Source organism: Idiotropiscis lumnitzeri, chromosome 12, assembly GCF_059441095.1.
Source record: "Idiotropiscis lumnitzeri isolate Australia: NSW breed Sydney's pygmy pipehorse chromosome 12, RoL_Ilum_1.0, whole genome shotgun sequence".
In the NCBI taxonomy this organism is placed as follows: Eukaryota; Metazoa; Chordata; class Actinopteri; order Syngnathiformes; family Syngnathidae; genus Idiotropiscis; species Idiotropiscis lumnitzeri.
Genome location: NC_142402.1, coordinates 4,307,841 through 4,325,616, shown reverse-complemented (window position 1 = coordinate 4,325,616; position 17,776 = coordinate 4,307,841). Strand labels below are relative to the sequence as shown.

The 17,776-nt window shown below is 39.0% G+C and overlaps 1 protein-coding gene across 1 annotated transcript; it reads right to left on the bottom strand.

The window, feature by feature from the left end:
- Positions 1-1,597: 1,597 nt before the first annotated feature.
- Positions 1,598-17,018, bottom strand: LOC148325576 (potassium voltage-gated channel subfamily B member 2-like). Its single transcript, XM_088311396.1, has 3 exons — positions 16,753-17,018; positions 13,228-13,961; positions 1,598-5,722 (listed from the first exon to the last, which is right to left on the bottom strand). Exons 2-3 carry the CDS (start codon positions 13,816-13,818, stop codon positions 3,761-3,763), a joined length of 2,553 nt encoding a protein of 850 aa, XP_088167522.1. The 5' UTR covers positions 13,819-13,961; positions 16,753-17,018; the 3' UTR covers positions 1,598-3,760.
- Between the last annotated feature and the right edge of the window lie 758 nt (positions 17,019-17,776).

The following is a 17,776-nucleotide window of genomic DNA, read 5'->3' as shown; positions in this document are numbered from 1 at the left end:
ACTGATCAAAACAAATCAGACACTCTTTAGCCTACAATATTTTAAATAGTAGTAATTATGCAAAGAAGTTAGTCTCTCAACACACAGCCTCATCACTAAATTCTTTTTAGCAATCTCCAGGACAAGAAAAAAAAAGTGTACTGCGCGACTCGGCAGATAAATGACAAGCTAACTGCTTTGGCCATGGTCAGGGGTGTTGCTAGGCAGAATATAATATAGAACTTTGAGTTCAGTTTTAGACTGTTTCAAAAACTAGTTGACACTGATTTGATGGAATGGTCCATATGATGTAAATATGAATATGTATATATTAACAACATCTATTAGCATTGATGTCCGTGCATAAATGTCTTTATGTATAGACTGTATTTTTATAGTAATTTGAGACTGATGCCCACCCATTTTTTCTCAATGCGTTGCAGAGGAATCGGATTAGGACTCGTTATCAGGTGGTACTTAAAATCTCAGACAGACTCAGACTCAGGTGCCCAAAAAGTCATTTGTATCAAAATTGTATTGTAGAATTTCAGGTTTTCATTCAATGTCCAAATCCTTTGAAACCTAACTGAAAAAAAAAGTCAAAAATATGTTATCTCTCACTGGGTGAAGACAGGATGACAAATAATCAATTTCAGTACTGTCTTGTAAACACATGTAAAGCTGTTTTGACGTTTTACATATTTTATTTAGTGATTATGACTTAGAAGAATTATACTGGCCAATAGCAAATTTTAATAAGAGATGACTTTAGGTGTCCCAAAATGTATTGTTGGTGCTGATTTAAAGAGATTCTTGACTTTTTTTTTCTCTGGTACATCAGTTTTCGAGATTTTCTGTTTATAATTTTGACCTATAAAGCTTGCACAGTATTGTATAGCAATATACTATATTTACCATGCGTTGTAATAATCATCCCTTTGCTGAAACTAACCTTTTAAACATAAATTTTGCAAAATATATTTGTATTTTACAGATTATATTACTATTATGTTTTGGTTATTATGTTGCTGATGATTATTATTGAATCTTGACGTGCTAGACAAAAATCGAGGGCAGATTTGGAAGTTGCTCAATTAAAATTAAGCAAGAAAAGTTTACTTGTCGGCACGGTGGACGACTGGTTTAGCACAATGGCCTCACAGTTCAGAGGTCCAGGGTTCGATTCCGGCTCCGGCCTACCTGTTTGGAGTTTGCATGTTCTCCCCGTGTATGCGTGGGTTTCCTCCGGGTACTCTGGTTTCCTCCCACATTCCAAAAACATGCATGGCAGGTTGATTGGACACTCTAAATTGCCCCTAGGTGTGAGCGTGAGCACGACGGTTGTTCCTCAATGTGTGCCCTGCCATTGGCTGGCAACCAGTTCAGGGTGTCCGCCGCCTACTAATGACCGAAGACAGCTGGGATAGGCTCCCTGGTGAGGACAAGCGGTGCAGGTAATGGATGGATGGAAGTTTATTTGCCTGTCTGATTACCCAAAAAAAGTTAGTGTTATTATACAGTACATTTGTAATACAGTTCTTAAATTAAGGAAATAAGAAAGTCTGTGAAAGTTATGGGGCTTTAAGAAGTATATAAATGAAATATACACCAGACAGTATTAGGTCATACAGACACATTTATTTATTTGGAATGCATCAGTAAATGAATGAAAAGTCACTCTGACTAATCGTTACATTTCAGTTAAACTAGATAGATGATGATGAACCTCACAAAAACAATCACAGTTGGAGAGCGAAAAATGGTTTTGTAGGCTATGATCTAACACTTGCAAATACAACTGGGAAATGTGGTTGTGTACTTGCACCGCTACATCTTTTTCAAATAATCTAGTTTGGGGGCATCAGTTAATTGTGTGATATGTTATGCCACAACTACTCTTATTAACCAATGTAGAATGTAATCCAACGATATTGGATTCTTTCATAGATGCTGTCATTCATGGACACCTATTTCTACACTTGATGGTGTATCGTATTTAGATCAGCAGTGTAATGTAAATGTTCTGTACTTTCACAGAGAAGCTGAACTTAGTCGCAAGCGCAGTGGAGATCATAGTGGAATTGCGGCACAGTGAGGTTAAAACCGTAGGCGATGTTACTAGTCGAGTTACAATGAGGTTATGTGAAGTACTGTACAACAAAGTCAAGCAAAACCAGAGGATTTGCATATCATCACAATGTGTCCATTGAACAAGATATAACATAAAAGAACTCTACTCTTTCTATACAGTTGTTTCTTCCACCTTCTCATAAATTGTCTATTTATGAAAAGGCACCCATGTTTAAATATATCTAGATGTCAACAAGAAAATGCAGCGCCATGGTCATATAAAAAATAGAAGAAAATAGGAGTGGATCACATTAGACAGAAAAAAAAAATGTCATGTGACAATCTATAATTTACACAGACAATTCATGTTTTATTTGTTGGTATCTGTGCTCAAACTCAATTTTCTCTCTATGTCATTTTGTCCATAACAGTAAATCTCACGCATTCATTTGAACGTGCAACACATCTAAAACCATTCATTCGATTTGAACATTCAATCATTCAATCTTTCACAGTAAAATAACCCCAAAAACACACACACAAAATATGATTTTACATGCTGCAGGGTGTAGCCTTGGTTAGCACCTCGGATAGACTCTGGCATCAGAATTTCAACGTGGGACAAAATCAGACACTACATTATAATAATGTTTCACAATTTGGGCAGAGCACTGCATTTCCTGCTTGTGTTTCTTGACCTGTACACATTTGACATTCCAATCTTTCAGATGTCAGCAACTAAAAGTGCCAAAAGCGATCAAACCTGAAATGACAATGATGGCGAATGTACAATAAACATGATTAGATTAAAAGACATGCATAAGTCTCATAGAGACCAAATTGTTTAGGTTCATGCACAAGTGCACTTACTTGACACAAGAGTAAGTGATGGGCAAATGTCTTGTCTATGGAATGTGTCAAGGCCCCTTGATTTGTTTTGACTCTTTATACAGGAGCTTCAGACCTGGGACTCAGGCAGAGTTGAATGTCTCCCTCCATATGTTACTTTTCTTGTGACAATATCTATTCATTTTATGCCCTCATAAAGCATTTACACTTTGTAAACTGTTTCTACTCTAATTTTCCCCTTGTGAGTGTTTCCTCAAGAGGTGAATGTGTGCCAGAATGGGAACAAACCACAAATACAGTAACATGGGTCCCCTTCTTTAAGTGACTTTTTTAGGCATTATAGAAAAGGGGAGTAGCAAATAATTGCTGTACAAGCATGCAATAAATATACAACATAGATCAGGCAATACGTTTGACTATGCTTTGGGCTGCATTTCAAGTACAGTACACAATACCCGAGAGACTGATGTGCCTAGGTTTTCATTGTTTTTTTGTTTTTTTTTTTGTAAAAGACTCAATTTTCCCTTAGATTGGGGAGAATCATATATATAGCCTTGATGTGAAAGCCTGACTATAAAACAATAAAAAGGGATGTTGCAGCCATGACAAATTTCTTCCCATTTACTCAAGGCTTTGTCATCTTTGGTTGAATATGATTCCGTGGTTGTTTTTGTAAAAATAAATAGAATACAGTTTTGTGTCGGTGTTCTTTCGTTTGTACACTGGCGATTACGCAGGAATGTCCTACTTCGCTCACATCCAGATACAACGAGATCAGGCAAAAGTCCTTAGTAGGAGTGTATTGAAGGATATGCCACAAGTTCATCGAGGTCTTCAGTGGGCCTCCCAGTTGGTTGAAGCTTTACATGCTTGTTTCATTGGAGGGGGCCAGACTTCCATCTAGTATGTGATTTTCTTGTGTCTCACCACCTTGCAATGCCGCCTCCCGTACCCCTGCCTCCATAGTTACCAGTTCCTGGGAACAGTTGAGGAGGTTGGCCTTGGGCAGAGGGCTAGTGCTCCTACCTGAGCTGACAGCAGACCGCTCCATGTGATTCTTCCCCTGGTGGCTTAAGCCTGTGAGCTGCCCTTCACCCTCTAATCTCTTGGCTGCTGAGCCCTCACCTTCCCCCTGAGAGTTGCTTGGACTAACAGATTGCCCGACCAGCGACGGAGATTGTAGCAGAGCCAGTGGCGATTTAGGGTCTTGCCTTCCAGAGCTGAGCCGTGAAGTAAATCTTGAAAACTTGTCATCAGACAGTTGCTGAGAAAGCTTGACTGTGCCAGCAGAGGCGGAAGTGGTCACTGGTGTCATCACTGCCATAAGCACATCATCCTGTGTTCCAATGAGGTCAACCTTGTGCTCAATTGTCTTTTGCAGGCTGCTATAATCTGTGGAGGAGCTGCAGCTGCTGTCTGCAGTTGTTGTATTCACGTTGGGACCGGACACAAACTTGTACAGGCCCTCTTTTATAATGCTCCTTGGCTGGCTGCTATCAGTGGTCTTATTTATCTCCATGGCACTAATCTGACTCAGATCCAAGGGAGGAGGAGCACGCTGTTGTCTTGCAGAACTTTGACTTCCTCCAACACTGGGAAACAGAGAACTTTTTTCTCTTTTTTCTCCTGAAAAGTCCTCAGCCACATTGCAGCCTGCTCTTGCACCTCTGGTAGGTGACATTTGTTGGGTTTGGGTGGGGGTCAACACATTCATCTCCATCTCTTCTTCTATAACTTTCGCTTGCTTCTCCTGGAAAGTGCTTGCCTTGTCATGAGCACATTCTAATGTTTTAACGTTGAGGTTTTGAGGGCTGCCTTTGTTAGTCACAGGCTTGGGACAGTCAGGTGAGCCCACTTGAGCCACTTCCTGGTAAAGGGATGAGAGTTTTGATTGACTAGGACTGCCTATATCTGCATTGGAGTAACGTTTATGGTAGCTCCAGCGGCTAGGCGATAAGTGGTTGTCCACTGGACACTTACTATCTTCCTTCTTTTCGATCAGCACGTCTGTAAGTTCCATGTTCCGTGCAAAAGCCTCTTTGGGATTAATAGAAACAATACTTCCACTTCGTTTGGCTCGTTCAAGAGCTTCCCTCCTCTTGATGGCCTTCTCCTGCCTCTTCTGCTCTCGATAAAACTCAGAGAAGTTGTTGACGATGATTGGGATGGGAAGGGCGATGACCAACACACCAGCTATGCAGCAAAGCCCTCCGACAATCTTCCCCAGCAAGGTTTGAGGGTAAATGTCTCCATAACCAACAGTGGTCATTGTGATTGTTGCCCACCAGAAAGAGGCAGGTATGCTCGTGAATTTGGTGAACTCCTCATCTTTCTCAGCAAAGAATACCAAGCTAGAAAAGATCATAATGCCCATGGCTAAGAAGAGAATTAACAGACCCAATTCATTGTAACTCCTTCGCAAAGTGAAGCCCAACGATTGAAGTCCCGTGGAGTGCCTAGCCAGTTTCAGTATCCTCAGAATCCTCATTATTCGGAAGATTTGGACCACACGGCGCACATTTTGGAACTGCATTACGTTCTTGTTGGATTCAGTGAGGCAGAGAGTCACATAGTAAGGCAGTATAGCCAGCAAATCAATGATATTTAGTGGCGCTTTGATGAAATTCCACTTGTTGGGTGCTGACAGCAGGCGCAACAGGTACTCCATGGTGAACCAGGCGATGCACACGGCTTCCACATGGGCGAGGCTTGGGTTGTCATTGAACTGGCCAAATTCATCCACAACTTGCAGCTCTGGCAAGGTGTTGAGTGACAGTGAAATTGTGGAAATAATGATGAAGAGGATGGAGATCATAGCCAGGATCTGCAAGACAAAGGGAAGAGAGTGGATGTTATGTTTGCCTTGCACAGACGGTTTCTTTTTATTAATGCTACATTATCTTCTGGGATTGAGATGCCAATTTATTTGTCCCACAGTAAGAAAATGGCCAAATATACAATACAATTCCAATCTGGATTAGGAAATTTAAAGGAAAATAATTTCTTTACCCAAATGAATTTTAAATGAACAGTATAAAAATAAGGACTAAATGTAGCTTTTTTTCAGCGCCAAACTTAGAATAAAACAGTTATAATACAAAATACTTGACAATAAAGCCATTCTGATTTATTTTCAAATTCCAACTTTGCCCCCAAACACAATGAAAGCATACCCAACAACCAGCGGTGGTAGTTTAAATAAAATGGTAAACATTGTAGTTTAACCGTGCCAAACTTGTGACCTATTCAATACTAATTGAACTGATTAAAAATATTCTGCCCCTGACGCAAGTTGCAAGTGTTCTAGTAGGTTCGTCCGTGTCATGTTTCTGCTTTATTTATCCTCATAAACTATTTATCTATAGCTATATCTATATCTAGCAGTTATCTGCCTGTCCTAATGAATGTAACCTCACCACATCCAAGAACTATTCATACTGAGAACTTGTGACTCAAATTTCCCCATTGTGGGACTAATAAAGGACATCTTTATCTTTATCTTTAGTTTGCGGCTTCCACACAAGCCTATATACAGTATGTACAGTATAAGAATAAACGATGTTGAAATAAAGTCCAGGTGGACTGAAGTGTAAACTGTGTTCAAATGAACTCGAGGTGGAACGATGAGGAGCCGTAAGCTTGTACAGTCTCTCACTGCAGCCTTTGCTAGGACATTTCTGGATAATTGTAATAGGATTGTCTTGCTATCTATAGCGAGGATAGAGAGCTGTTAGAAGTGGTTACTCATTCTTTCCTCCACCGACAGGAAGAATCAAACATGGTAGAATGTTTTACTGAATAGCTTTCAAAAGGAAACTATTTGATGAAGAACTCTATTATATAGATTTTGGATTGTCAGAAGGAACACTGAAGAGAATAAACTACTTCTCAGCTGTACATGACCTTTCGTTTATAAAGTTAAACGATTGTCAGGCACTATGTTGAGGGGTACCCATGGCCTAAAGTAGATTACACAAAGTCACGTAAAGTCTCACCAGATGAAGCATGAAATGAAACATTTGTACAAAAATGTACAAAGCACAACATTGACATTCTATAAACAATAAAATCAATCATAAAGTAATGTAACCTTGAATCTGAAATCGTAAGCTGGATGACCTTATGGCAAGTGTGAGAGTTAAATTCTGTGGTTATACGTCAAGGTTGAGTGGTGAAGTAGAACAAAAACTGCTCAACTGTGCAAAAATCATATCATCTAATTCAAGCCGCATTGAGCAGAGACCTCCTATAATGTCTTTGAAATGTGTCATTAGCCAGTTTTTTACACATTTACATGGCAAGCGGCTGTCAAAATGTGTCATTTTTTCACATTTTACTCTCAGTATATACACTGATATAGATTTTTCTTAGCCAACCACAGCTAACGTACGCCAGCATGTTGTTCTTTCTTTGTGAATTGAATTTCTGTCAGGGTGGTAAATAAAGATAATTACAATAGGTCTAGCTGAATCATGATAAATCTTTCCCATGTATAGCTTTCTCCTAACATTTTAGTACTTTTTGCTGTTTTCTAATAAGGAGCTGGGCATAATTCACAGCAGGTGTTGTTTGATCACTAAATCGAATAATTCAATACCAATAATTTCCTTTTTTGATTAAAATTGGTATCTAAAGAGTCTTCTCCGTCATACTGATTAAATGTTTACATCATGTGACTCGGATGGCATCGAGCAATTGATCAACAGTGCCTCATCCTTGTGAGGTTTCCAAACAGGATGTTCTTACAGGGAAACAAACATTGAGCTTAGCGAGTCATCAGTAGAATTTCAATAGTGACACAGGGAGACTGGAAGAGTCACTGAAAGGTGAATAACCCTTTTATAATTGTTTTTGGTGAGAAGTGTACGTATGGTTTATATATACTCAACTCCCCAAAGTATTTGCTCACATGTGTTGACTTGCATTTGAATTTCAGTGACATCACATTTCTAATCCATAAGGTTTAATAAGACGTATATCTTGTGGTAATGATTTCCACAAGGTTTAGATGTTTGTCTCTCAGTCCCCCCTCTAATTCATCCCGAAGGTGTTCCATCAGGTTGATGTTAGATGTTGACTGGCGAGTCAAGTTCATCCACATCAAACTGTCTCATCCAGGACCTTACTTGTCATTTTGGATCGTGAAAAGGGACATCTCCAAACTGTTCCGACAAAGTTTGGAGCATGGAATTTTCCCAAGTCTCTCTATTTACTATGTGAAAGTTTGCAGATTTCCTTTTACTTGAAATAAGGGAGCAATACCTTGAACAATTCTTAATCTCAACTTTGTGTGGAAAGAGTTTGGTGATATCCCTTTCAGTTGCGGATGCTTGGGATAGGTTCCTGCTCATCTGCAATTCTATAAACACAAGTGGCATGAATGTATGCACAATATATTGTTTATGGAGTGGCTACAAAGACATAAAGACATCAACAAAGTCTTTTGCCCTCCTGTCCAGAAATAGGTAACAATCACTTTTTCAAGAGAAAGGCAAAACTTACTCAAGTCTTGAGCAAATTGTATATTAGTGTACTGTAACTGTCTTGTCACAACATTATGACCACATTGAGAATCAAATGACACCAATTTTGGACTATTTTAAAACTCCCTATATTAGAGTAGCAAGGCAGAACATTCTGCGTAGCAGCTGTTACAAATGCCATTTAACAGCATGTAGAATTAAATAGAAGGGTTTGCAATCACATTTGGTGGACATCTGTGCATCTCTTATATGGTTATGGTGTGGTGCCATGTTATTCCAAAGAGCCACTTGTGTAAAAGGAATAGCACAAATATGCCTACGTGATTGATTAGATCAGCTAAGAACCAACACATGACAATCCCTAAATGTTACAATTAACTTAAGCATCACATTCTATATACTGTTGTGATTATCTCTCACTTTATTTATGATTTTTTCATTTGTTTTATATTGTTTATCTTTGTACTCACTTAAATTGATCTGACAAACTAAAGAAAGCATTTTTTTTAAATTTGGAACTAGTGTATATTGGCTTTTCATTGAACAGGTACGAAGTGGTAAATATCCAGCTAACTTCATCTCGGTTTCAATATGTTTTAGATATTATATCAGTGTAATAAAATTGCTTGTGTTATTCATATTTGGAGCTTGGCTCAAACTGTTGACCTCACAGCTTGGACAGATCACATCCACATCCACATCCACAGGGCGAATGTCAAAGTTCACAAACATCAACCAATTGGCGGACTAACGTTTTCCATGCACAAAGTTAACAGTACATCACTGGATTTGTTTTTTTTGGACTGTCTGTATTGTACAATATTAAACTCAGCTCCAGTGGAGCAGTACTGTAGTTATAACCAGGCAACATGTAGATGACTATAAAGACATACTCTCACTTGTAAAAGACAAGCAGTTTCATAATACCTGCAATGCTGTTGCACATGTATTTCACTGATCAACAGCAAAATTTAATCAGAGATGGCATTGTGTCGCTAAAAGTATCTTTGGACAATGATTTCAAATATGTCTTTACTTTTTTCTTGCTTATCAGTGTTCTGACATATTTTGTATTTTTTAATTTTTTAGTTTGACCAATAAAGGCTTGGACAATACTGATTTTACTTGTCATGCATTGTAATTTGTTATTCATTATTATTAATTTGTTATTTATTTTTATTATTTAGATATATTAATATTATTTTATTATTTAACTGTGATGTCCCAGAAACAAATTTCACCTACTGCTAAGCCTAACCCTTGATTCAGAAATATTACTAATTATATTGTATTATTATTATTATTATTATTATTATTATTATTATTATTATTATTATTGTTATTATTATTATTATTATTATTATTATTATTATTATTATTATTATTATTATTATTATTATTATGAAAACCCAATGTGCTCAAGAAAAAAATATTTTAGTCTTTATTATTTTGTCTTACAGTCAAAAAATATTGTGAACATGTGTCACAATGTGAAAATCAGAGTAAAATAGTGAAGATGGTAAATGTGATGTATGTGATTGTCTTTGAGGGACAGAGTTTTATTTTCAAAATATATATATATTCTTTTACAATCCATTGTTCCGGCAGTCCAGCGATTCCTTTGTTTTGTTTCTTCAGCAAATTCTCCAGCGTTAGAAAACACTCTTCCACAAGGCAATGATGAGGCAGTGTGCACAAAAACCAGTGCAGACAGCCAAAATATGTTATTATATAGATATACATTACCATTTAATTAATTCAATACAGCTATTCAATATCAGCTATTTATCTCCAGCCTTTCTTCCAAGGTTGTTCAAAGTCTTCAAGTGGAAATTTATGATGCTCAACAACCTGAAGTTGGCATTGGGAAAGCATTATCACTGAATCGTGCTTTTGTTGAAACGAACATCCAGTGCCGCCCCTCAAATAGAATTTCCAGACTTTTTGCAAATGCCTCCTATAGGGGTCGGGTGATTTTATTGTTGGTGGTAGTATCAGGCCTTCCACCCCAAGAAGGAATCACTCCCATTTCAAGAAACTCTCCATGGACTCACGTTGCGTTGCGCTTATAATACTGCCCCACCTATTCCTATGCGAGCAGGATGCTCACAATTAGATTGCAAGCAATAAGAGTCCTGATAAAAAAACAGACAGGAGATTACAAACCATTTTAAAGCATTAGTGTGTGTGTGTGTGTGTGTGTTTGTGTGCTTGTGTGTTTGTTTGATCAGAATTCTAGCTTTACGTTCCATATTACCCAGCCACTGTAGCTGTCCAGTGCAGTTCCCAAGCCTGGATGGATGAGAACATTTTGGACGGAAGCGCATCTGGCGTAAAAACTTTGCCAAATAATCCATTTGAGTGACTCACATAAGTAAGCACTGATGAGAGAAATCAAGTTGGATAAGAAACGGAGTATTAGGATATTGAAAGTTAATAAATCCCATCAAACTAAAATAAGAAGGTTATGTGAATGAATTTAATATTGGTTATTGGAAAATTTACTGATGGTATTCAGTAAATAACATTGTATAAACCAGTGGTGTGAGTTTGTGTGTGTGTGTTCCACTTAATACTTGTATCTAATCAGCTGTACTCTATTATGCTCAGAGGAGGATCTCTTATTGGCTAAGAGGTGAGTGACACACCGGCAGTGTCATTGCGCAGTGGCCTAAGAAGCTTCTCTCCTGCTGACCCCACAGTTCTGAAATAGGCACATAGATCTCCGTTATATTTAGAAATGAGGAAGTTTGTTGCTAAATGTAGTTTAAACTTGCGTTGTTGGATTTTTTTTGGGAGGCGAGGGGTTGTTTTACCTTTTGCAAGGTTTTTGCCTAATTCCAATTGGTTAAAACAGATGGTCACTCTACAAAGTACGAACATCAAAGCCTACATAGCAATGTGGCCAAACATTAGCATGCTTTAATTCTCCAGCAAATGATACTGCACGTTGTGTAATGCTACTGTGTCCAGCCTTGTCCACCGCAGTCCTGGCGGGCATATAATGACATTTTTTGTTTCGTCCAGATTCATGTGAAGAGAGGGAATCTTCTTGATACAGAATGCTGCTAAGAGAATTACTGAAGTCAAATGTAATTACAGTACATTAGACTGTTATTATCTTTAACATCCCGTGCCAATACTTTATCTGCCACTAATAAGCCTGTTTCTTTTCCTTTTAACGTAAGCTTAATTTTCACTGTGTAGGACAAATAGCTTAAGCTGATTTTGCTTCTGACTCTTGTTTGAGGCAGGTGCTTTGCACTCTTGTTTCAACAGCCTGGGCACAAACTTCGACCTGACGTCATAATTTCGTAGAGCGAATGAAGTGGCCTGCTTCCTCCTGACACCGAAACAACAGGACACTCATTGGATCCGTTTGGGCGTGCACAACCACAACCAAGATGCCAGATGTGTGTGCCCCAGGTAGAGGTGTGTAATGCGATCCCACAGCATTATGCGAGAAGCATGAGGTGCGCACGCAACTGAGCATCCTGACCATTTGTTAGTAATAACGATTAGAACATGACCAATATGTCTTCTTTCGTCTTTTGTTCCTGATAAGACTTCTCAAAAGAGGCTAAAGCTAAGTAAAGATTTGGCACATTTTGCATGGACTCTTTTGTTTTTCATCTGACAAATGCGTATTCCTTTTTAGCGTTCATTTACATGTCTTTTTTAGCATACATGCAGACATTGTACGAGTTGTTGTTGACGTGCATAGGATTGGCTCCCAATCTCTGTTGCAGTTGTCAAATGGTTTGGCGGGGTTGAGGTCAAGGTTATGTACTGTATACAAGTTATTCCGCACCCAAAATCATCAATGTTCTGATGGACTTTCCTTATACAGTGGTGTACATGGTAAAAAGGTTCGTCTCAATACTTCCGTCTACACTGTTAGGAAATATGAACCAAGTAAGACTCATTTCTTTCCTTGAAAGCAAGCGAATTTGAGTTCAAACTTCATGACTGTTTCAACATGTATAGGAAAATTGGAATGAATGGCAGGTGTGGACAAACTACGGCCCGGGGGCCACATGCGGCCCATTAAACCTTTTAATCCGGCCCGCCGAACTTGTAAAAAATGAACAGAATAAATATTGTTAATGTTTTAGTTTCTAAATACTGTGGTGTGTCAAATACATATATTTTGTTGTTATGCTTTTGTTCACTTTGATTTAAATTTTTTATTTTTTTTCCCAGACGAGATAAAGTTACCATACATCTGCCCCTGGTGCCGCCCCTCTGTCAAATTCTAGAACCCATTGTGTCCCGCCAATCAAAAACGTTTGCCCACCCCGGCTCTATGGTGACAAAATGACAATAAATAATGAATACTGTGCGGTACGATGGTTGACTGGTTAGCACGTCCGCCTCATAGTTAAGAGGTTCAATTCTGGGTTTGATTCCAGCTGTGGCCTTCCTGTGTGGAGTTTGCATTTTCTCCCCGTGCCTCTGTGGGTTTCCTCCGGGTACTCCGGTTTCCTCCCACATTCCAAAAACATGCATGGCAGGTTGATTGGACACTCTAAGTTGTCCCTTGCTATGATTGTGAGCACGTATGATTGTTTGTCTTTGTGTGCCCTGCGACTGGCTCGCAACCAGTTCAGGGTGTACCCCGCCTACTGCTCGAAGACAACTGGGATTGGCTCCAGCACCCTTGTGAGGAGAAGCGCAATAGCTAATGGATGGATCCAATAAATACTCTCAGTACGTTATTATGAACTAAATAATAAATAAAAATTGTATTTACAAGAATTTCAACAAATGCCCCCAAATGGTTTGAATAGAGAAACGGCAGTCCTGGAATTTGATATCTTATCATGGGAATGAGAGCGGCTGTTACCTTTGCTGCCACAGATGAGCTGGGTTTTTCCAGGAGATCCCACAGCTTCTGCCTGTGGTCAGGGCAGCAGCCCAGCTCCTCCTCCTCCTCCTCCCCTTCCTTGTCTCGCAGCGTCTCCGCCTCCCTCCTCAGCTCCTCATTCATCTGCTCTTTCTTCTGGTGGTATCGTGCCTGGCAGCACGACTCCAGGTAGATCTCGTCGATGCCCCAGTAGTCCAGCTCCTGGCCAAAAGACAGGGCGCACATCTCCTCCATCATGTGCAGTTTGCCAGTTCTGTAGAAGTTGAGAATGGAGGAGAAGGCCACGGGATGGCGGTCGAAGAAATACTCGTTCTCAGAGAGGGTGTAGTCATCGCAGACCTCCAGCAGCGACTCATGTGTGTTGCAGTCCCTCAGCCGTCCCAGACGAGTTCTGGGTAGGCGGTCCAGCGTCCGCCATAAAACCTCATGTGTGAGACCTCCCACATTGAGCCTGACCCTCCGAGATCGGGCCTTGACGCGGATGATGTCGATGGGTTCGGGGGGCAGCACCGGAACCGCCGGGGGCCGATTGGTGACTTTTGGTGTGCTGTACAGCGCTTTGTCTGTCATGTTTGTGCGGTGAACTCCACTAAAGGATGTGACGTTTACTGGTTTGGATGACTTTGAGGTGGCTGGTGGGCGCAAAGTGGCTTCGGCCCACCAAGCTCACCCAGCTTTTTTTCAGATAGTTGAACTTCTGCTTTGATCCATGGCTAGGGGGGGAAAGGGAAGTATGCTTGTTAGAGCAAAGTGTGAATTGCAATAATATTCAAACACATACTCCACATACTGTACATACAATATTGAATTCAAACGCTATTTTCCCCCCAATTATGTTGATTTCTTTCTTTTTCAAGAACTTTCTTCAAAGCTGCCGTTTTGACATGACACAGTAAATATCAGGATGGGTATAGTTAGCTAGATTTTGCAATGCAAAACCCATTTGTAGAAAACTGCGTGCCGCCTTGAGTCAACTTAGTTTGGTGAGGATCTGGATAAAGCTGCTTAATTGAGTTTTGAGTCACTGTGGAATCAATGGAACTCTTTAATGGAAGTGTCTAAATGGAAAGCATACAGATGGTCTAACAAACAGATGTGACCTTTGGCCTTTGCACAGGTCTGTGTTTTCCTGAGTGACATAGAAAAGATTTCGAACGTGTGGGCGTGAATCCAAATTAAATATAATCTTCAACATAAAACCGGAATTTTGCCGCCTGTGGTTTGGCCTTCCTTTGCACTTGTGTCTGAGTTTTTTTTTAGAAGGATTATGCTTCAAACATTCTAGCATGGGGAGAATCTGTTTTTTTTAAATGAAATTGAATAAAGTACTGAATATAAGATTTGTTTTTATTAAATTATATTTCCCTGAAACGATTCATTAATTCAATAATTATTTTTATAGAGTTTTTGCATGTTGGCTTGTTTTATTTAAAATCTCACTCATGGAGTACCTTCAAGTACCCTCACGGGTCCGCGTGCCCCCATTTCATTCATTATTAGTTTGTACAACAAAGCTAGCAAATTGTTTGCTCCAAAGCCATTAGCTGAGTTGTTTGATTTAAATCTATATGTTGGGGATTCATACAAAGGACAACTGTTCTGTCAATAATGATTTCTTTGTTGTGAATTGTAATGAAGCCAATTTTCACAACAGAAAAACTTGAAACATTTAATTGAAGTGCCTGATTTCAAAGTTCTTTGAAGTTTGTTGTATACACATTCTGAGCGAATCCAGTGCTTCTCAATTATTTTCTGTTGCGCCCCCCCCCTGGCGATAAGAAAACAATTCGCGCCCCCCGCCACCACCCACGCTCCACCGCAACTATAAATAATAGCATTTCCGTTGCAAAACAAACCTACACCGTCGAATTAATACTCGCTGCGCACAATGGGCAATGTGAGCGCCACTGCCAACTACTGGAGTGGATGTGCAATTACATTTATTTGTAGTACGGCGCAAAAAAAGCATGTTCCCCAGGGTCACACGTGCCCCCCTCAGCATCGCACTGCACCCCCCAGGGGGTTCCTCCCCACAAGACTTTTACACAATACTCAAAAAGTGAATAAGAGCAATAAAAAATGCACACTCATTTAATTTTCTATTAGGTCAGTAATTAAAAACGCTTTTTTTTCCAAAAGATAATAAGAATGGGGGATGAATGTGTATATATGTTTAAAATAATGTAGGCACTTTAAGAAAAGCTATATTTGCAAAAGTAAACATGTCGAAATGGGAGAATCGTTTTCTGGAATTAGAAGTCTTTCACTGAGTGCTCTTTAAAAGTTGACTGTAGCTTTTTTTCCAGGATGTCAATTTTATGCTTGGACCACAAGGGCTTATTTTGCCATTAGATGTCCTTTGACAGTGGGACCTTTATCTGATTGTATAATGCCGTACCACAAATCCTAGCGGGGGCATTAGGCTTCGTCTGCCCTAGCTCAAGTCTGCCCAAGTTAATTATAGGTTGTCTATCTTCTCTTGGGACACTCATAGGACACACGACTATGTCAGCATCCAAAACTACATCGTCACTAAATAACTTCGACTCAGTCGCCCAATCGCTGACAATACTTGTCTGATTTCAGAATTTATCAATTATTATTGCAATTTTTAACATTTTCTATGTAAGTTATCACTCACATTATTGTGTACATTGGAAATTTGACATTTTTTTTTTTTAATTGAGTAAATAAACTGGGGCCTCGATTTTTTGTCTTGCTTGAAAAAAAATTCAAATAACCAAATGTAAGACTGATGAACACTTTTTGTGGTGTTGAATATCAAGTGATATTTGAAGTGAAACTGACACATTTGATTAAAAATTAAATTAAATTTAGGATTAACAATAACACTTCACGTCAGTGTAACACAAGAGGTCATAAAATGTATGTGTTGTGTGTGAACTATATTTGAAGCAGAATACATAAACCTTCCAAAAATATCCATATTGATTGTACATAGACACATTTTTCCTTTCAGGCATCAGAACAACTATTAATTTTCTTTACTCATTACATTTCTTTAGAATGTACTGTAGGCCTAAATGTTACCAGATGACACATTAAGGATGGCCATATATATATATATATATATATATATATATAAAATTAAGGCCAGCAATCCAAAAGTAATGATAAAGATTCTTAATGTGTATTCCATTTTCCGTTTTATTGAAACATTTTACAAGTCGGAAATAACTTGTTTAGAACCCGTAACTAAAGTCTAAAGTGAGAGCAATCATTTGTAATTCATCGTCAGGAGATTAGGCAGACTGCGGCTTATCCTGAGATTATGAACCTGAGTACCTCAAATTTAAAAAGCACAAAGCGCACAGACTAAAACGATCTCAGGGTAATTCAAAAACATTTTCATTTCTAGAATAACAAAATAACCCCGATCCTTTTCAAATCGTATTTATATATGAAAAAATATATATATATATTTCACTGGAAAGAAATGAAAAGCCGTGCAGTCATGAATCAAACAAATTCAAAGGAGCCTACCTGTATGGATTTTGCTGAATAACTCTTGAAGTCGAACGCTGCTTCTTCCAGGAGGTCCCACCATAGCAGCCACTTCGTTATCTCAGATATTTAACACCGTCGTGATCGAAGAAACCCACTGGCGATCGTGTCAAAGATCCACATTTTGGCTCAAAAATTAAGGCAAGCTTGAACAGTGCTGGTCAAGTGGCATCAAGGAAGGTGATTCTGTCGCTGAGTTTATATGAGGAAGCCACCACCACACAACTACAGACAAAAAGGGAAGCCCCATGTAAGATGGACTAAACGGATCAGAGGGAGAGAGAGAGAGAGAGAGAGAGAGAGAGAGAGAGAGAGAGAGAGAGAGAGAGAGAGAGAGAGAGAGATTTCCTTCAGCACCAAAGACAGCTCTCCAGTTCCTCTTTTGAAAGCAGCCTACTTTTAAGACGGGATCTCACTGAGGTAGCGAATGGCTTTTTTCTTTGGCCAGGTTTTGTTCAATGTTGCAAACAGCTGTGAATATGTCCGTCAGACATGGGCGGACTTGTTTTAATGGTTGCAAACTGTTTTTCTTAACGCAATCAAATCTTGAACAGCTTCAAAATTGGCTAGGGGCGCACACACAAGGAAACTTTTTGCCGAACACACACACTGCATTGCCTATATTTGATTTTCTAAAATTATCATCTATGCTTTATCTAAGAGAGACACATTTCCCTGCATATGTTGGACCTGTGTTCTAAATTATAGTCACTAGTCTAAAATTAACCATGTGTGTATAGTTTTTTATTTACAGTGTTGCTGAACATTCTGTAATAGTCTTCTGAAAACAACCATTAAAATGTTGCATATTGGTATGTATCTCTTTCCCAATTATTATACCAAGGGCTGTCACAAACCTTTTGAAAATTATCCTAGTTTCTAATCCAGAGATTACTTGAATAGCCCCACCCCCTTTTTCGAGGCAGAAATGTTTGTCACCCAATTTCGGTGGTCTGGTGTTTCCTCATAGCATGAATTTGAGCAAATCTGTTATGAAGAAGTA

Bases quoted from the DNA above. Each gene is read 5' to 3' on its own strand.
- LOC148325576 (XM_088311396.1), bottom strand. From the start codon at position 13,818: ATGACAGACAAAGCGCTGTACAGCACACCAAAAGTCACCAATCGGCCC. The intron at 5,723-13,227 runs GTAACAGCCGCT...TTTGTCTTGCAG, and splicing joins GCTCATCTGTGGCAGCAAAG to ATCCTGGCTATGATCTCCAT.